The 17055-nt window shown below is 47.3% G+C and overlaps 1 protein-coding gene across 5 annotated transcripts in view; it reads right to left on the bottom strand.

Annotated features, from left to right (window-relative positions):
• Nucleotides 1–330: 330 nt before the first annotated feature.
• The window catches only part of SMOX (spermine oxidase), a 35306-nt gene continuing 18581 nt past the window's right edge, over nucleotides 331–17055 (bottom strand). Inside the window, exons 2-8 of one of the 5 annotated variants that reach the window (XM_059892636.1) lie at nucleotides 13461–13694; nucleotides 9665–9891; nucleotides 4985–5158; nucleotides 4063–4417; nucleotides 3227–3387; nucleotides 1251–1340; nucleotides 331–806 (exon numbers count right to left, since the gene is read on the bottom strand). In XM_059892636.1, coding sequence (XP_059748619.1) covers nucleotides 669–806; nucleotides 1251–1340; nucleotides 3227–3387; nucleotides 4063–4417; nucleotides 4985–5158; nucleotides 9665–9891; nucleotides 13461–13668 — 1353 coding nt within the window. In that variant the 5' untranslated portion in view covers nucleotides 13669–13694 and the 3' untranslated portion in view covers nucleotides 331–668. Of the gene's footprint in view, nucleotides 807–1250; nucleotides 1505–3226; nucleotides 3388–4062; nucleotides 4823–4984; nucleotides 5159–9664; nucleotides 9892–13460; nucleotides 13695–17055 lie in introns of those variants that run through there. The other 4 variants (XM_005214737.3, NM_001205439.1, XM_010811482.3 and 1 more) reach the window with 4 other exon arrangements.

The following is a 17055-nucleotide window of genomic DNA, read 5'->3' on the forward strand; positions in this document are numbered from 1 at the left end:
TGTTACCCAATCAGGCTCTGAGAAGTCCAACAAAAGGCCAGCAGGCAGACCCAGGCCTATCTTGAAGGAGTTGGGGCTGGGTTATGAGGGGCTCTTACTCCTAAGGAGTCTCACTGGCAGGAAGGGAAACAATCACAAACAGACTGGGGTGAGAGGATGCCCCTTCCACTAAAGGCAGGCATCTTCCTTTCTGGGGGTATAACCAGACCACAGCTGGCCCCATTATCCCCTCGAAGAAGATATGACAAACACACAAAGACATACATACACACACATGTACGTACATGCACACACACACACACAAGGCTAAGAAAAATGGAAGAGAGAAGCTGAGGAGCACAGGAAGGGCAAGCCTCTTTTATTATCCCAAAATGCAAAGTATTGAAGGCACTTACAATAACAAGGTTAGAGATGAGGGGAAGCATAGGGAGGTCAGAGATCAGAGCACAGAGGTAAATCAATGGATCCCACCCTGGTCACCACCCAGGAAGGAGAAAAGAAGAAGCTACAGGGCCAGGTCTGAAGCCAGTTAAATGTCTAGCTCTACAAAAGATACAAATCCATTCTACAGAGGACTCGGAAATGAGGAGTACACAGCAGCAAGGGGCAGGGCTGGCAGTCACGAGTTAGTGGTTCTTTAAGGAACACGCTCGGCAGCAACGAGGCACTCAGGTCCCCTGCTGGAAGAGGTCTCGGTACATCTCAATGAGACGGGCAGCCTCACGCTGGCCAGAGAGCAGAGCACCATGGGTGGTGGAATAGTACTTGCGATGGGTGGCCTCACCTGAGAACAGCACCTGCATAGGCTGGGCAGGGGGACAGGGAAGTGAAGATGGAGGAGCAAGAAAAGCTACCTGTCTGCCCCAGAACCCCCATCCATACTACAAGTTAGAAAGGAATAGGCGGGCATCTCAGATGCAGGTATTGTTATTTCCATAGGAGGAGGAGCTGCCCATCCCACCTGCCCATCTTCCCCTGCTTCTTCCCCAAACATCCGGGCCTCAGTCCTTTTTGCTCTGAGGTTTTTGTGAGTCCTGGCTCTACAATTTCAGAAATTCACACTGCCTCTTACTAGTGAACTTGGGGAATGATTTAACCTCCCTAAGCTTTGATTTCTTCATCTCCAAAATGAGTTTATACCATCTACTTCTGAGGGTGATTGTAAGGATTAAGTGAAATAATGTATCTAAAGGACTCAGAACCTGAAAGAACATAAGAACTCAATAAAGTTAGGCAGTAATTTAACAAACCTTTATGGAGCCCCTATTAGGTTCCAGGGACTGTTCTGGGCACTTGGAAGATAAAAGGTGACCAGGCAGCTGCTTTGAGGAGCTTCCTTGCTGGTGGGGAAGCCAGACACGAAACCCAATTACTAAATGGCATCATACGTGACGTGATGGGTGTTTGGGCGAGGTGCTGAGAGCCCAGAAAAGAGGCCCTCTGTCAGGGAGATCACACAAAGCTTCCCAGAGGACAGGACCTTTGGGCTTCTTCTCAGAAGATGCTGGATAAATAAACAGGCAAAGGATGTTTCAGGAAGAAGGAAAAATGGGGGCAAATGCATCTCCTAGGCCTTGTCTAGGAGATGGTGAAAATTTTGGCAGAGCCAAGCTTAACATCAAGAAAGCAGGCTGTTTAGGTGGGGTCCAAGCATAGAACAAATGCTTGCATTCCAAGCTTGAGTTTGGATTTTATTCCAAAATACCTCAAACTGAATGTGTAAGGTACCAGTCGGGGACCTTGTAGAATGAGGTTTTCATTCATCAGGTCTGGGGTGGGCTGCAAGTCTTATGTCTAATATGCTCCCACATGGTGCCAGTGCTGCTGGTCCATGGACCACCCACCTTGAGTAGTGAGGTTTTAACCCACCAATAAAAAGCCTGCAGAGGTGGTTAAGCTGAAAGGGAGGCACATATTGTGGCAGAGAGCAAGCTGCCTACTCCACATCTTTTCTCTTTCTCCTCAGTAACAAAAATCCTGACATTTAACTGGGTCCATGGACAGAAGAGCCTGGCAGACTACAGTCCATGGGGTCGCAAGAGTTGGACACGACTTAGCGACCAAACCACCACCACCACTCCCATCCAGGGAAAAAAAAATTGTATCCCAGTCTCTCTAGCAGCTGGTAGAGTCATGTGACTACGTTCTAGCCAATCAACTTCAAGTGCACTATTGCTTAGGGACACTGACTCTTCTCAAGGGTTCCCTTCTTTCACTCATCAGCCTGTCACAGACATGAGAACGAGAGCAGCAACCTCCACGGCCCTCTTGGATCACAAGGTGGCCTGGAAGATGGAGCCAGGTTCTACTGGTACTGGGCCCCAATATCTACCTCCAGATTTCCTTTTGTGTGACCTAAGTAAACTTCTGTCTTGTTTAAACCAGTTTGTTTTGCTTTTTGTTATATGCGCTAGTCCTGACGCAGGGGACGAGAGAAGGAGGATGGCTATAGCAGTAGCCTTTCCTGAGCACAGCTAGGACACGCACAACACATTGCTTAACTGCAATCTTCCTCATCAATTACACCAGAGAATTATTTTAAATATAATTTTGTTGGGGTTTTAACATTTATTGTATGGGTATGCTTGGTGGGGGGAACTCAAAATCTACTTTATAGGAGCAGAAATATATAGAGATAATTTCAATTTATTATTTTTCTGTGTGTTTTACTATATAGTTACTATAGTTTGGGGGAAGGTCAGTATTTTATTTCCTAAAATACATTGGGGGAAATAAGCAAAACATACTGGGTCAGTGCTGCCCAACAGAACTTTCCACAATGACAGAAATGCTCCATAATGACACACTCTAACGTGGCAACCTAATGAGGCTACTAACGTGGCCTCTAACGTGGCCACTCTGATGAGCAACAGGTGGCTCTCAAACTTGAAATCTGGCTAATGCAACTGAGGAACAAAATGTTGTACTTATTACTTTAGATTTTAATTAAATTAAATGTGGCTAACAGCGACCATATTGAACAGCACAGAATTAAAAGGCTCAGTTTTTATAACCTCAAGAAAGCATTTAAGATATCCTAGTTTGACCCTGTTTGTTCTTCCAGATGTTAAGTGTACTTTTTCTTGTTTTCTCCATCATTACAGGAGCTACTCCACCTATCTTACCTTGGCACTCCTCCCCTGGACCAAACACACATACACAACACCCACCCCTCAAAGACCCCTCACCCCGCAGCCCCTCACGTACCCAGCACACCCACACTCACCGCTGTCTTGGAGCTCTCCGTGTACGGCAGGGGCTTGGCCAGCTTCTCCACATCTGCCCCACTTGAGCCCACCTGTGTGTATGAATAGGATCCCCGGAAGTAGGGGTTGCTGCCCCAGGCTGAACGCAGGATTCGCCGAGGCTTTGGGATATTGGGGTTCCCTGTTGGGGAGTGAGAAGAGCCAAGGGGAAGGAGGATAAGAAATGGCTGCACACAGAAGACACTCCTGAGCAGACAACTCCCATTGTATCTTGGGGGCTCCAGGAAGGCCAGGCACGAAGAAGGGAGGGAGGGAGGCTGGGGTTCAAGCTGTATACCCCTCAATGTCTCCTTGTTTTTCTCCCCAAGAAAAACAGCTCCTCTCCGTGGGCCTTAATTTTCCTATCTGAAAAACATCCCAGATAATCATGTTCCCCATTCCAATTTCAGGGGTTCTTGTGGGGCTCTTCTGGGATAGTGCAGGAAAGATGTTTGAACAAAAATCAGACAAAACAACCACAAGTCCATCTCTTAGCAAGACAACATGACTAGGAAGTGGGGAATCTGAGTTGGGGTGATATCTGAGTCTTTCACCATCAGCCTTAGAAACAGAGAAGAAACAAAGAGCCTGTGATCTTGAGTGTCTCAAATTCCAAATGGAGAGAGCTTGCAATTTAGGAGGCCAAAGCCAAGACACAGTGTCCTACAGCATCTCTCCCAAGGGGTGCGCCCCCTCAGTTTCACAACCTGGGGATGAGGATGCTAGTACTGGTTCAGGAGACTCAGAGGGGCTAGAGGAGGAGGACAGACAGAGCGAGGCCTATTGAGCCGGCGGCGAGACAAGGACAGGGACGCACCTGTGAACTGCCGCAGCATCTCTGTGCAGATCTCGGCCACTGCCTCGTCATCACACTTCTCCATGACAAGGGCCTCCTCCCCACAGATCCAGCCACTCAGCACATGGCCGTATCGCTCAGGCGGGTAGAGGACATCAAAGCCACAGATCTTGCGGTACCAAAGCTCGGGCGGGTAGGTGAGCGTGCAGCTCTCCGCCTCGTCCTCCCACACAAACCGTAGGCTGTTGCACTCGGGGCCCCAGAAGGGCTCCTCGAATTCTAGAAAGATCTTGTCAGTGGTGCCGATGCCCAGTCGGTGGATGGCAGCCACCTTCTCGGCGGGCAGGCCTGGCCGAAAGAAGCTGGCATGCTGCCTCTTGAGCACGCCCAGTGACACGGTCACGATCACGTGGTCTGCCGGGATCACCTCACAGTCCTCGCACTCCACCACCACTGGCCACTGCTCATCCTCATCCTGCCTCTCCTCCCGGGGCTCCTCTCCACCCTGACTGCCCTCCCCGGCATCATGATTATGGTCACCCTCATCCCGGGGCTCAATCTCAGGGCCCCGAGGGCGGGATGAGGCCTGGTCCCAGTGAACACAACGGACGGGTTTCCCCAGCTGGATGACGTGGGCTGGGATGCCCTCAGCCAGCAGCTCCACAACCCGCATGAAGCCCGAGGGGATGACGTGGTGGGCACCAGGAATCTCAGTCCATTCCCCAAAGGCGCTCAGGGACACCTCATCCATGCTGTGCGAGCTACTCTCACAGCTTTCCACCTGTGGGAAGAGCCAGAGGGGAGCCAGGTGACCGCCAAGGCTGGGCAGGGATAGAAGCAGGACTTTAGGGCAGTGCTGCCCTCCTCGGACCCAACTTCCCCAGGGTCAGTCTTTCTCATTCTGGCATTTGTACTCAACAGAGCTCCGAGATGGCAAAGATACCTTCAGGTACTGCTGGATCATGGCGAGCTTCAGGCGCTTGGTGGCCTCTGGATCATCAGGGTCATCCCTGATGCGGTTGCGCACCTCCTCTCGGGTGAACACCCCCACGCTGTTCTGACTCTCAGCGTTAACTGGTTTACCATGCCGGAAGAACTCCTGGGTCAAGTTATAGACCTGCAAAGAGATCCCAGGAGACTGAAAACACCTTCACTCGTCCCACCTCATCTCAGACCTAAGGGTTCTAACTCAATACTCACCATCTCCAAAGTGTTCCCGGATATGCTGAGCCCATGGCACATCTTCCTTGGAGAATTAATGTGGTAATCAGTTTTGTACTGAGGCTGCACCAACAAAATGGAGGTTTGGGGATAGCAAACTGAACCTGGGCAGTCAGCTTCCTTGCCTCCAGACACAGGGAGGTGGGATGGGCCCCAGAAGCTCTCTTACTGAACCCCTGCTTAGAACAAAGTGAAATGTCTGGTGCCCGTACAGTGTGTGGGAAAGGAACTGCCCTTTCAAGTGCTCCACATAGCCAAGCATACCGCCCACTAAAGAACCCACGTCTACACAGATAACTCTTATTCAAGAACCAAATGCACAGACTCTCCCCTGACATTCCTGTCCAAGTGTATCTGCTTCACCCTCTCCCAGGAAGGCAGCATGGAGCTGTGTCCTGACTGGTGTTTTGCAGGGGAAAGAGCAAAAGGGGCCCGTACATTGACAGGAATGTGTCTACCCTGCAACTCAGCTCTAGGACTGCTGAGGAAGAAAGGTGGTATGGCCCAACCCCTATTACTCCCTCAAGGGAAAAGCCTCCACATAAGACAGAAACATAAATTAAACATTTCTCTGAATATAAAGAAGAAAGCAAGTTAAATTATTCCTTTTTCTTCTCCCAACAGTCACAAGATGCTGGGTGTTTGGCTTTAACTGAAGTCCTCAGCAAATTCCTCACCTAGTACCATTGCCAAGGAGTCAGGCTTTCAACTTGCCTCCTCCCCCTTAGATTTTTCCCCTTGGTGATAAGCAACAGAGTAGCCAGCCAATCAGCTTATGTTAACTAAAGGCCAAAATGCCCAGCTGAGGACTAACAGATTTGCATGATTCTTTGTGTCAACCACTGACTAGGACTGCCATAATTGAACATGCATTTGCCATGTGGGTGGTCTCCTGTCCTAGGTTAAACAACATCTTCCTAATGTGACCCAAGGGAAATGGGATGGGTCTGTAAGAGCTAACAATATTCACCCCATTTCTCATTAAGCACTTTTCACTGGGATCTCACTTATCCTTCATAACACTATGAAGTAGGTATAACTGTGTCTGTTTTACAGATGAGGAAAGTAAAGCTCAGAGAGTCTCAATAACTAGCTCATGAATATACAAGTATGTACCATTCTATATGAATGGCAGAACTGGTACTTGAGTCAAGGCAATCTTGCTCCAGAGATTAAACTCTATTATGATAACTACCGAACAAACTCATCTATTTGTTAACAAATATAAGACATTCAAATGAGTAGCCCTTCAAAGTCATTGCCTTGGGAGGGAGGCTACATATTTATTACGAAGCCACCCTCAGGCAAGGCTTCACATGCTTAGAGCACACCTCTTCAGAATGGCCTCCAGCACTGTCTAAGAGCTATATAAGGAAATCTCTCTCTTGACCTCATGGTTAACACCTTTTCCTTCTGACTCAAAGCAGCACCACTTAGAATGATAATAATAATAATGTAATGTTAGTCGCTCACTCATGTCTGACTCTTTGTGACTCCATGGACTGTAGCCCACCAGGCTCCTTGTCCATGGTATTCTCCAGGCAAGAATACTGGAGTGGGTAGCCATTTCCTTCTCCAATGATAACCTACCTTTATCTATCCTACTTTCCATGACTCACACTCTTGGCTTTCAAAAATCAGACCCACAAGCAGAAGTTGATGATGATCTACCTTCAGGAACGTTTAAAAGAACAAGTAAGTCATGGACCCTGAACATCATTCTCAAGAGGCATCCATGCTTGAAGCACTCACAGTAATATAGGAATCAGGACATGACTGATTCTCAGTACACCAAGAAGGTCTACTTTCAAGAATGCTGATTCTTACTTGCTTAATATTGAGTGAGAACACACAACACTATAGGATTGTACACACACACTGTATGAGTGCACACCCATAAGACAATGAGTGTTCCTGCCTTCCATTGAGCAGGGACAACCCCAAAGCAAGGGTCAGTTCTCCTTTCCTATGCCCAAGAGACATAAAAAATGTATAATAGGTAAGTGTTGACCAGTTTACTAACCTAAAGTGAAGGGTCATTACACTATAAATGGAAGCTATCAGAAGGCAAGATCTACAAGTTACCTTGCTTGTTTTTTGCAGTTCACAGCAAAGTTTCTAAAAATATTAACTTTTTTTTAAGCCAAAATAAGACAAGGGCACATTCCCTGACTTACAAAGCTACAGTAATCAAAACAGCATGGTACTGACACAAAAACAGACACACAGATCAATGGAACAAACCAGACAGCCAGACACAAACCCACACACAATTACTCTGTGATACAGGAGGCAGAATATATATGGAAAAAAAGACAGTTTCTTCAACAAGTGGTGCTGGGGAAACTGGACAGCCATAAGTGAAAGACTGAAATTCAAACATTTTCTCACACCATATACAAAAATAAACTCAAAATGGACTAAAGACCTAAATGTAACAATGGAAATAATGAAACTCCTAGAAGAGAACATCAGCAGAACACTCTTTGACATAAATTGAAGCACTTTTTTTTCTCCTAAGGCAGAAGAGACAAAAGCAAAAACAAATTTAATTTAATCTAAAAATGTTTGCACAGCAAAGGGAATCACTGACAAAACAAAAGGACAACCTACTGAATGGAAGAATGCATTTGCAAATAATATGACCAGTAATGGCTAATATCCAAAATACATAAACTGCTCATACAACTCAATTAAAAAAAAAACTATCAACTTGATTAAAAAATGGGCAGAAGACCCGAATACACATTTTTCCAAAGAAGAAATACAGATGGCCAACAGGCATATGAAAGATGCTCAACATAGTTAATCATCAGAGAAATTTAAAATGACAATGAGATATCACACCTGTCAGAAGAGCTATCATCAAAAAGAACACAAGTAACAAACATTGGTGAACATATGGAGAAAACAGAACCTTTACCCTGTTGCCAGGAATGTAAATTGACGCAGCCACTATGGAAAATATGGAGGTTCCTCAAAATATTAAAACTAGAACTATCACATGACCCAGCAATTCCACTCCTGGGTATATATCCAAAGAAAAAGAAAAATTAATTTGAAGAGATACTTGTACCCCAAAGTTCACTGCAACATTATTTATAATAGCCAACCTATGGGAACAATCTATGTGCCCATCAACAGACGAATGTATAAAGAAGATGTTAGATAGATATAGATATAAAACGTAAGTTATATATGTAGTATACATACACATGTTTTATATACATGTTAGATGCTGCTGCTAAGTCGCTTCAATTGTGTCCGACTCTGTGCGACCCCAGAGACGGCAGCCCACCAGGCTCCCCCGTCCCTGGGATTCTCCAGGCAAGAACACTGGAGTGGGTTGCCATCTCCTTCTCCAATGCATGAAAGTGAAAAGTGAAAGTGAAGTTGCTCAGTCGTGTCTGACTCCTAGCGACCGCATGGACTGCAGCCTACCAGGCTCATCCATCCATGGGATTCTCCAGGCAAGAGTACTGGAGTGGGTTGCCATTGCCTTCTCCAAAACATGTTAGATAGATAGATATAAACTATATTGTTATATATATGTATATAGACACACACACACATTGGAATTTTACTCAGCCATACAAAAGAATGAAAATCTGCAATTTTCAACAACATGCATGGACCTAGAGGGTATTATATTTACTGAAATAAGTGAGACAGAGAAAGACAAATACTCTGATCATCACTTATATGTGAAATCTAAAAAACAAAACAAACAAACATAACAAAACAGAAATAGACTCAGATCTAGAGGACAAACTAGTGGTTACCAGTGGAGAGAAGGAAGGAATGAAGGGTAAAACAGGGGTATGGGATTAAGAGATAAAAACTACTATGTATAAAAAATAAATAAGCAACAACTATATATTGTACAGTACAGGGAAATATAACCATCATCTTGTAATAACTTTAAATGGAGTATAATATATAAAAATGTTGAATCACTATGCTGTACACCTGAAACTAATATAATATTGTAAATCAACTATACTTCAATTTTAAAAAATCAGTTATAATTCTATATACCAGGAACAATTAGAAAATAAGGGTTTTTTTTAAGTTATCATTTACAAAAGTGCCTAAGAACATTAACAACAATGATCATACACATTTACCTAGTAACAAATCTGATAGATATTTAAGGACTTTCTGCGGAAATATTTAATCATAAGTATCAATAATCTCTTCCCTAGTACTTCTCTACTCATTGTCTTCATTCTACCCTCAAACTGGGGCCCAGAGAATGTACAGACATGACCAGGATCACAGAAAACCCTAGCAAGTTGCCTAGGCCCCCACCCCCATCACACACACACACACACACACACACACACCAGTGTGCTCCCTGTCCCCCACACTCCTGTGCTCAACTATTCCCGTAATACCTCACCTCGTTGTATAAATCACTGAATTCCTCAACCACATCCTTGGGGATCCTGCAGCCACGGTTGGTGAGGTAGCAGGCCACGCCATTCTTGGAGTAGAGGCTGATGCGGCCCACACTGCGCTCTCCATCAGTTGTCTCTTCCAGGAGCCCGTTGGCTTCTGCTAGATGATAGATAGGATTCCCGTGGGAGCCATGGATCCACGTGGCTCCCAGCTCAAAGGTAGCGTGTCCTGATGGCAACAACAGGTTCTTAGCACAGCAAGGACTCTTCAAAGAGGGCCAGAACACTGCCTCATCTTCCTTCTCCAAGGGGATCCTTCCATCCCCAGCAAGAGGGCAAGGAAGGGGATTAGGCCCCCCTCTGGCAACAAACCAAAGTCTTCAGTGAAAAGCTCCCAGTAAGAAACCATATGCAGCACAAAATGGATTCCACTTTATAAATGAGGTAACTTCCACCCTCAGTGACTCTGACGACACCAAGTCGCCTCACTGGAATTAGAAGATTCTCCTTCTGTGATAACATCCGACAATAGGCCCTCTCTCCTCACTGATGCCTCCCTCTCAGGAGAAATTCTACAGTACCAGAGGGTACCACATGGTACAGGTACCTGAAATACCCAGTGAGGAGGCCCAGCCTTTCAGACCCAAGGTCCCCATTTGGCCTTATTCCAATTCCTCAAAATCCAGTGGTTCAGGAATCTAAACCACTCATCCAGATGGAAAATGGGCAACTCCTAACTCAGTCTAGGGCAGAAGAAAGAGGGAAACATTCCAGTTTTGAAGACTCCTCCCCAGGGCAGTCTAAAACACACTTCTGGAGAAAACTAAGCTTTCTCATCCTATGGCATAGGTGGCAAAACCTTAAGAGATTGTTTGGGGCAAGGGAAAATCTTGGGCCCAAACTGGGATGAGGCTGGTGGCTCATTTTACCACCCCATCCATAGCCAAGGGACCAGATACTCTGAGGCAAGTTCCCACCGTGCCTGGGCCTATTTCCTCTTCTGGGGCTCAGTTTCCTTTTCTTATGCTGCAGAGCCTGTGATACAGTTGTCTCCTCCCTTGCCTAGCTCCCAGGAAAGTTGAAACAAGGAAAGGAAAATATAGAGGAACATTTTTTGTGTTTTGTTTTGTTTTTGGAGGCCTGATTCAAGACATCATGTATGATAACTTTTTTGCCAAGATGGACACAGTAATTCCTCCTATCCTTACACACATGGCCCTTTGCAATGTGACTTTGTCAGTCCTCCCATCAAGAGATGGAGTCTTTCCTCACCCCTTGAATCTGGGCTTGCCTTGTGACTTGCTTTGATTAATAGAATGCAATGAAAGCAATGTTGTGGCTTCAGAGGCTAGGCCTCAAGAAACCTTGTGCCTTCTAGCCTCACCCTCTTAGACTGTGACCACCATGAAGAGAAACTCAGATTTCTGGAGCCACAGAATATCAGCAAATAAAATAATGTTGTTTTAAGCCACTAATATTTCAGGCTGTTCTGTTATGCAGCAATAGCTATCTTGTAAACCATAACAGACAACAATCACCCCTCACCCCAGGAATTGGGCATTCCTCTTTTTCTGTGCTTTCTCTTTCCTGGGCTGCTTCTAATTAAACCATCAGTTCAAAAAAAAAAAAAAAAAAAAAAGCCCTGTAGCCCTGTATGCATCTATGTGCCAAACACAGAGCAAGAGAAAAAACAATCAACCTCAAACCACAGCCAGTAAGGCAGAACTTCCTGGTGACTCTGGAATCAGGGGCAGGAATGTATGGGTCCCTTTGTCCAGGGAAAGTGGGCAGACTAGAGGGCATGAAAAGCTGGAAACCCAGTGCCCTTCTTCCACAGGGTTCAGGGAGGGGGGCTGGTCACTGGGGACATTTATCACTAATTATCCTTTAGAGCCTCAAGTTCCCAAAGGTATTTTTTTGTTTTTGTTTTGCTTCTTTTGAGCTTCCAAAAGAAGCAAAAGGGGCTTGCATCATGGACCCTTCCCAGGGTACACCAGGGAGTTCCAAGTCATAGTCACTGGGCAGCCATGTCCAGGCATGGGGTATCCAGGCATAAGCAGGAATAAGGTGAGCAGCTCAAGGTTAGCAACATCAGAGTTCCACCCTATCCCTCAAGCGTTACAAGGAGGTGGGGGGGCCCGGAGCAGCCTCAGTCTTAGGATGTTCCCTGTCATCCCCCACAGGCCTCTCACCTCTGTCGTCCTTGTAACCACAGGGTACTGGGCGCCATCTCCACAACTAGCCCACAGTGTCCCTGGGGCTTCTGGTCATCGCTGCTGCCCTTACCACCGGGATTCGCAGCTAGCATCTCACACTGCTGCAGGTCCAACTGCAGCCTGGGCTTTCAGCCCCAGGTGTCTGCACACACAACACATACGCGCTTGCCTGGACTTGCTCTCCCATATTCTAGCAGAATCTGCCTTGATCTGACTCCTCATGTATATCATCCGTTCCTTCTTTTGACTACCTATCCGACTCCCCTCATCACCTAAGGCCCACCCAAGCTCCCTCCCCTCCAAGGAAGGCTTCCAGCCACATGCATCTCCTCAGCCTCCTGTAGCCCTATCTCTTCCACTTCGCTCCCTGTATCAACTTCCCTGCAAAGCACATCTCAGGTGTCAACTACCACTGAGACTGGGCCATTTGTCCTCCCATCTTCCGCTTTTATGTCAGACCCTGAATGTCTCATCAAGACTTGAGAACCACAAATGGAGCCATCCCATCCCTAAAGCTCCTAGCCAGCCAATCCCTAAGGCTCCTAGCCAGCCAATCAGGTGTTGAGCAGAGTCTCCAGGCTTCCCCCAGCTGACTGTCCTCAGGTTTCCGTGTGCCTTGGGACGCACTTTCATCCTCACTGCCAACACATACTCCTGTGTCTGCCAGGGAAAACAGACATAACTTCGCATATACCTTCCAGGAAATGCTCTAAGGAAGACTTTTACTGTGATCAGAGTTTTTTAAAACATGAAAGTTTCCCATGTCTCCTCAACCTCTGCTTGTTCTAAGCCTGACCACCTACGTTTCTGAACCAATTGCCCCATTCATCAAAAGTAAATACACAGAATCTGCGTGGCCTTGCAGCCCAAGTAACAATGGACACAAAATCCCATGGAGGGTCAGTGTAACCCACATACGCCAGGCCACCATGGGTAGTCCCACTGGGCCATTTTCATTGTCAGACCCCTTGGCTAGGGAACCCTGACCTCTGGCTGCATTTCAGGCTCTCCCCCACCCTCTAGGACCCCTGGCAAAATCTGCCCACTCTTGGGTGTATCTCTTAACTGGTTGCTTTCTCCAGAAGCCTTAATACTCTGAAACCTATACAGATCCTCTTCCCAGACAATCCTAAGACCTGCCCACCACTCACAAGGAGGCCCAAAGTCTTCTTCCACCTCCACTGCGCTGAGCTCCTATTGTCCCAGGGCTAGCTCTTAGTAATGGTATACTAAATCATATTCAAAAGTTACCAAGTAATAAAAACTTGTACAATTCCCCTTCTTGTGAAATAGAAACCAGTCTACCCACTACAAAGTTTGGTTCTGGGTGTCCTCTCCCACCTAAACACTGTGAACCCTAGCTTTTGTTCCAAAAACAGAGGCCAGACTCCCCATTCTGCACACCTCAGAAGGGTGCTGAGGGGGCAAAGGAAGTTTCTGGAAAAGGCCCAGGCCGCATGCACGACAGAACACTAAACCCTGGGAAAAAGCTAAAATAACAAGATCTCAGGCTAGGCCAGGGCACTAGGAGACAAGAGGTGACCTTGGGAGATGACTGGACTGCGGTGAATGAGGCACTTACCAAGTTTCACACTCTGTACGCGGCCCCCGATGCGGCTGGACGCCTCAAGCACAGTGACATCTGTAAAGCCCTGCTCCAGAAGTGCTTTGGCCGCAGCCAGGCCAGCCAAGCCAGCACCGATCACCACCACACGAGGCTGTCCCCTTCTCCGCAGGCCACGACTGAGAGGGTCATCCGCACTGTCACCACTGGATTCACAACTTTGCATACCGTCCACGCTCGCCTCCTAGGAACCTGAAGCGGGGAGGGGGTCACAGCTCACCTGCTCTGCCTTCACTTCCCACCTGCCCCAAGAGATGCTCTCAGTCTCTGCCCTCAAGGGGGGACCTTGAGCCCTCTCATTCTCTTCTGAGGATCCGGACAAGAAGAGCCACCTCCAAAGGATGTGGGGAGAGAGGAAAAGAGGGAGCCATAAGAAGGAAATAGGAAGGAGGTTATGTACTGTGGGCCCTCATCAGCAAACAGGAGAGCTGAGAGCCCATCCCAAACCCCTGAAATCCATCAATCCCACCCCCAATCAACTAGGTACTGCTTCTTCCTCAAGGATGAGACAAGAGTCAACAAGAAAGAGGATGATCAAGAAGGTCAAAAGCAGGAGAAACTGACCCTGGTGCTGCTGACCCCAGACCAGCACAACCCAGCACAGCCCAGCATCACTGCTGTGGTCCAGCTCACACCAACCTCAGGATGCTCACATGGACCCCAGGATGCTGAACAGACCTCAGGGTGCTGGAACCAGCCCCAGGATACTTGAACCCACTGCACCAGACCCTCTGCTCTCCCTCCCTGGCCTGGCCCTTCCCTGGCCCTCACTCTCCCTTCCACTGTCTCCTCTTCTCCTTTTGCTTTCTGTTAGTCTTTCAGAGCCTAAACGAGGTGGTAATTTGGTGGGCAGGACACAGTCCCACCTTCCCCCAAGAAAGTGCCACGAGGCTGGTATTGGATGAACCTCTGCTATTCCGGGTAGGTCTCCGGTTTTTTGTCCCAGGCCACTCAGCCCCTCAGTCACCACAAAGCAGCAAAGAGCCCAGGAAACAGTGGACCATGAGGACCTGTGGCACCAGAGGCCAGACATCAAATTGACAGTTACACTAAGCCAGCTTGCTCAGAGACGCCAGTCTAGGGAGCTGATGAGAGGCCCAAGGGGTCCCTGAATCTGGCCCCAGGGCTGAGAGAGGTTGCCCTTCTATTCCCAGAGTGACTACAAGGGCTTGAAGGTATCTTTGGGCCATCCCAAGGGGCCACTCAGCTCTGATCCTGTCCCCACTTCCTTCCTGACCCAAGCTGCCTTTGCTAAGTTTTCAGAGGCAGAAGTTGCATACCGTCTAGTTATCCATACTATCCATAGTATTCAAGACCTAACAACAGGGAAATGAATTCATGAGTGGAAAGTAGCTGCTGGGCAATGGACAGGGGGCATATAAATCTAATAAAGCTAAGAAAAACCCTTCCTATGACACAGCAATTCCAGTCCTAAGAAAACACCCAAGAGAAACAGGGTATACTCCACCAAATAGATACACTAGAATGTTCAGGACAACTTTCTTCATGATAACCAAAAACAAATATCCCAAAGGCACATCAACAGAAGAATAGATAAATATATTGTGCTATTTGTAGTGTATTCATACAAGGTACTATTCTTCAGTAATAAACAAAACCAAACTACTCTCAACAACATTACATTGACAAAAGAAGCCAGAGACAAAAGAGCACCATATTGTATGACTCTATTTATGTGAAATTCATGAAGCAGTAAAAAGATGACAGAAGAGAGATTGAGAGGAGGGGAATGAGTGAAAGGGTCAGAAGGGAACTTTCTGGTCTGGAAGGAAATGCATCTTTCTATGAATGGTGGTTAGTGCCACTATATATATATATATATATATATATATATATGCATAAACACCTCATTCCTGGCTCACTGTAAAAAATAAAAGCTGTGCACTAACAACCTTCTTCCCACACTTCAAGGTCTGACAGCTTGTTTCCATCCCACCTCTAACATATATCACAGATTTTAAAAGAGTTTTTTTTCTAAATATAAATATGCTCAGGCTGAGAAGCTGCTCCTTGAACTCCTCGTCCCACTCTACCTGCCTATGTCACACCTGGGCACGGACAGGAGTGTCACCCCATTCCTGCCCCCAAACTCTCTCCAAACCGCACCCCACCTCCCATCCCTATGCTGCCCGACTCGGTGGAGTCAGGCACCGGAAGGTGGCGGAAGGTGGCCGGAAGGTGGCGCCCGAGACACGGAGACCGTCAGAGGCAGGGGCTCCCCTCCTCCTAGGAGAACCTGTATCCCGGCTTCCACATTCTTCCTTGTGCGGTTACGGTCTCGCCCACCCCCACCCCAGTGATGTTCGGTTCCGCCTCCTGGGAGCGAGGAGGTCAGAGCTGGCTCGAGCCCTTTCCTCCCCTCCCCCTTACCCTTCCTCCGCACCCCCTCTGCCGCCCTCCGCTTCCTCCCCAGGTTCTCCTTGGGAGGACTAAAATTAGAGGTGAGGGTGTGGCTGCCTGTACCAGCGCCGACAGAGAGGAAGAGTCCGCCCCGCAGCGCAGGCAAGAAGTGTGTTTTACATCAGGTTTGTAAACACGCAGGGAGCTGCCGATGGGCACCACAGTGAGCACGCTGCTATGCTATGCGAGTATCGAGACTGCCCACCCTCCCCCGACGCCTCAGTTCTCCAAGACTGGGGGGCTCTTCCTGGGCGTTGCTCCCTAGGCCTCCAGCCCCACCCCCAACCTGAGGCTGCCCCCCAGAAACAGCCACTTTTACGCTGTAAAGGGGTGGGATTACAGCAGTGGTTCTCAGACCTTACAGATGGAACCCGTTCTCGAAAAGCTCCTGGGGAGACCAAGGTTTAACTGAGATGAAAGGGGATCTCTCTACTCCCTCAAGCCCCTAAGGTCTCATGGCAGAACTCCCTTGCTCCCTGGAGCACCACCTCTGAAAACGTGGAGGAGTAGGATAACTTCACCCTTGGGAGGCTTGTAGAGGGAAGAAACGCTTGGGGCAGCACATTGGGGTGGGGGATAGCTAAACTTCCTGGCTTTCCCATCTCCATTTCTTTCTCTCTCAAGTGGTCCAGCTTGTCCTAACCTACGTTATTATGGACGTCTAGAGATTGTCAGCATTTTTAAGAGCCTTGTCCAGGAAAATCATTTGTAAAATTCTGTAGCTAAATTTTTTAAAGATATTTATTTATTTATTTTGATTGTCTGTATTTACTTATTTTAAAATAAGCATCTAAGAACTCATCATCTAAAATAAAAACTAGAAAATTGATAATAACTAAATTTGTATTAATAGGCTTCAGGAATGGATTGTGGGAAATGTGGGCACACAGTTTGCCTTTAAGATGAACACAAAAAGGACCCCACGTTCCCAACATATCAGAGACCTTCAACTTAAAGAGACATCATAGGGTGCTGTGGTGTGTGTGTTGGTCTGACTCTTTGTGACCCCATATACTGGGGCCCATCTGGCTCCTCTGTCCATGGAATTCTCCAGGCAAGAATACTAGAGTGGGTTGCCATTCCCTAGCTTCCCAACCCGGGAATCAAACCCAGGTCTTCTGCATTACAGGCA

Source organism: Bos taurus, chromosome 13, assembly GCF_002263795.3.
Source record: "Bos taurus isolate L1 Dominette 01449 registration number 42190680 breed Hereford chromosome 13, ARS-UCD2.0, whole genome shotgun sequence".
In the NCBI taxonomy this organism is placed as follows: Eukaryota; Metazoa; Chordata; class Mammalia; order Artiodactyla; family Bovidae; genus Bos; species Bos taurus.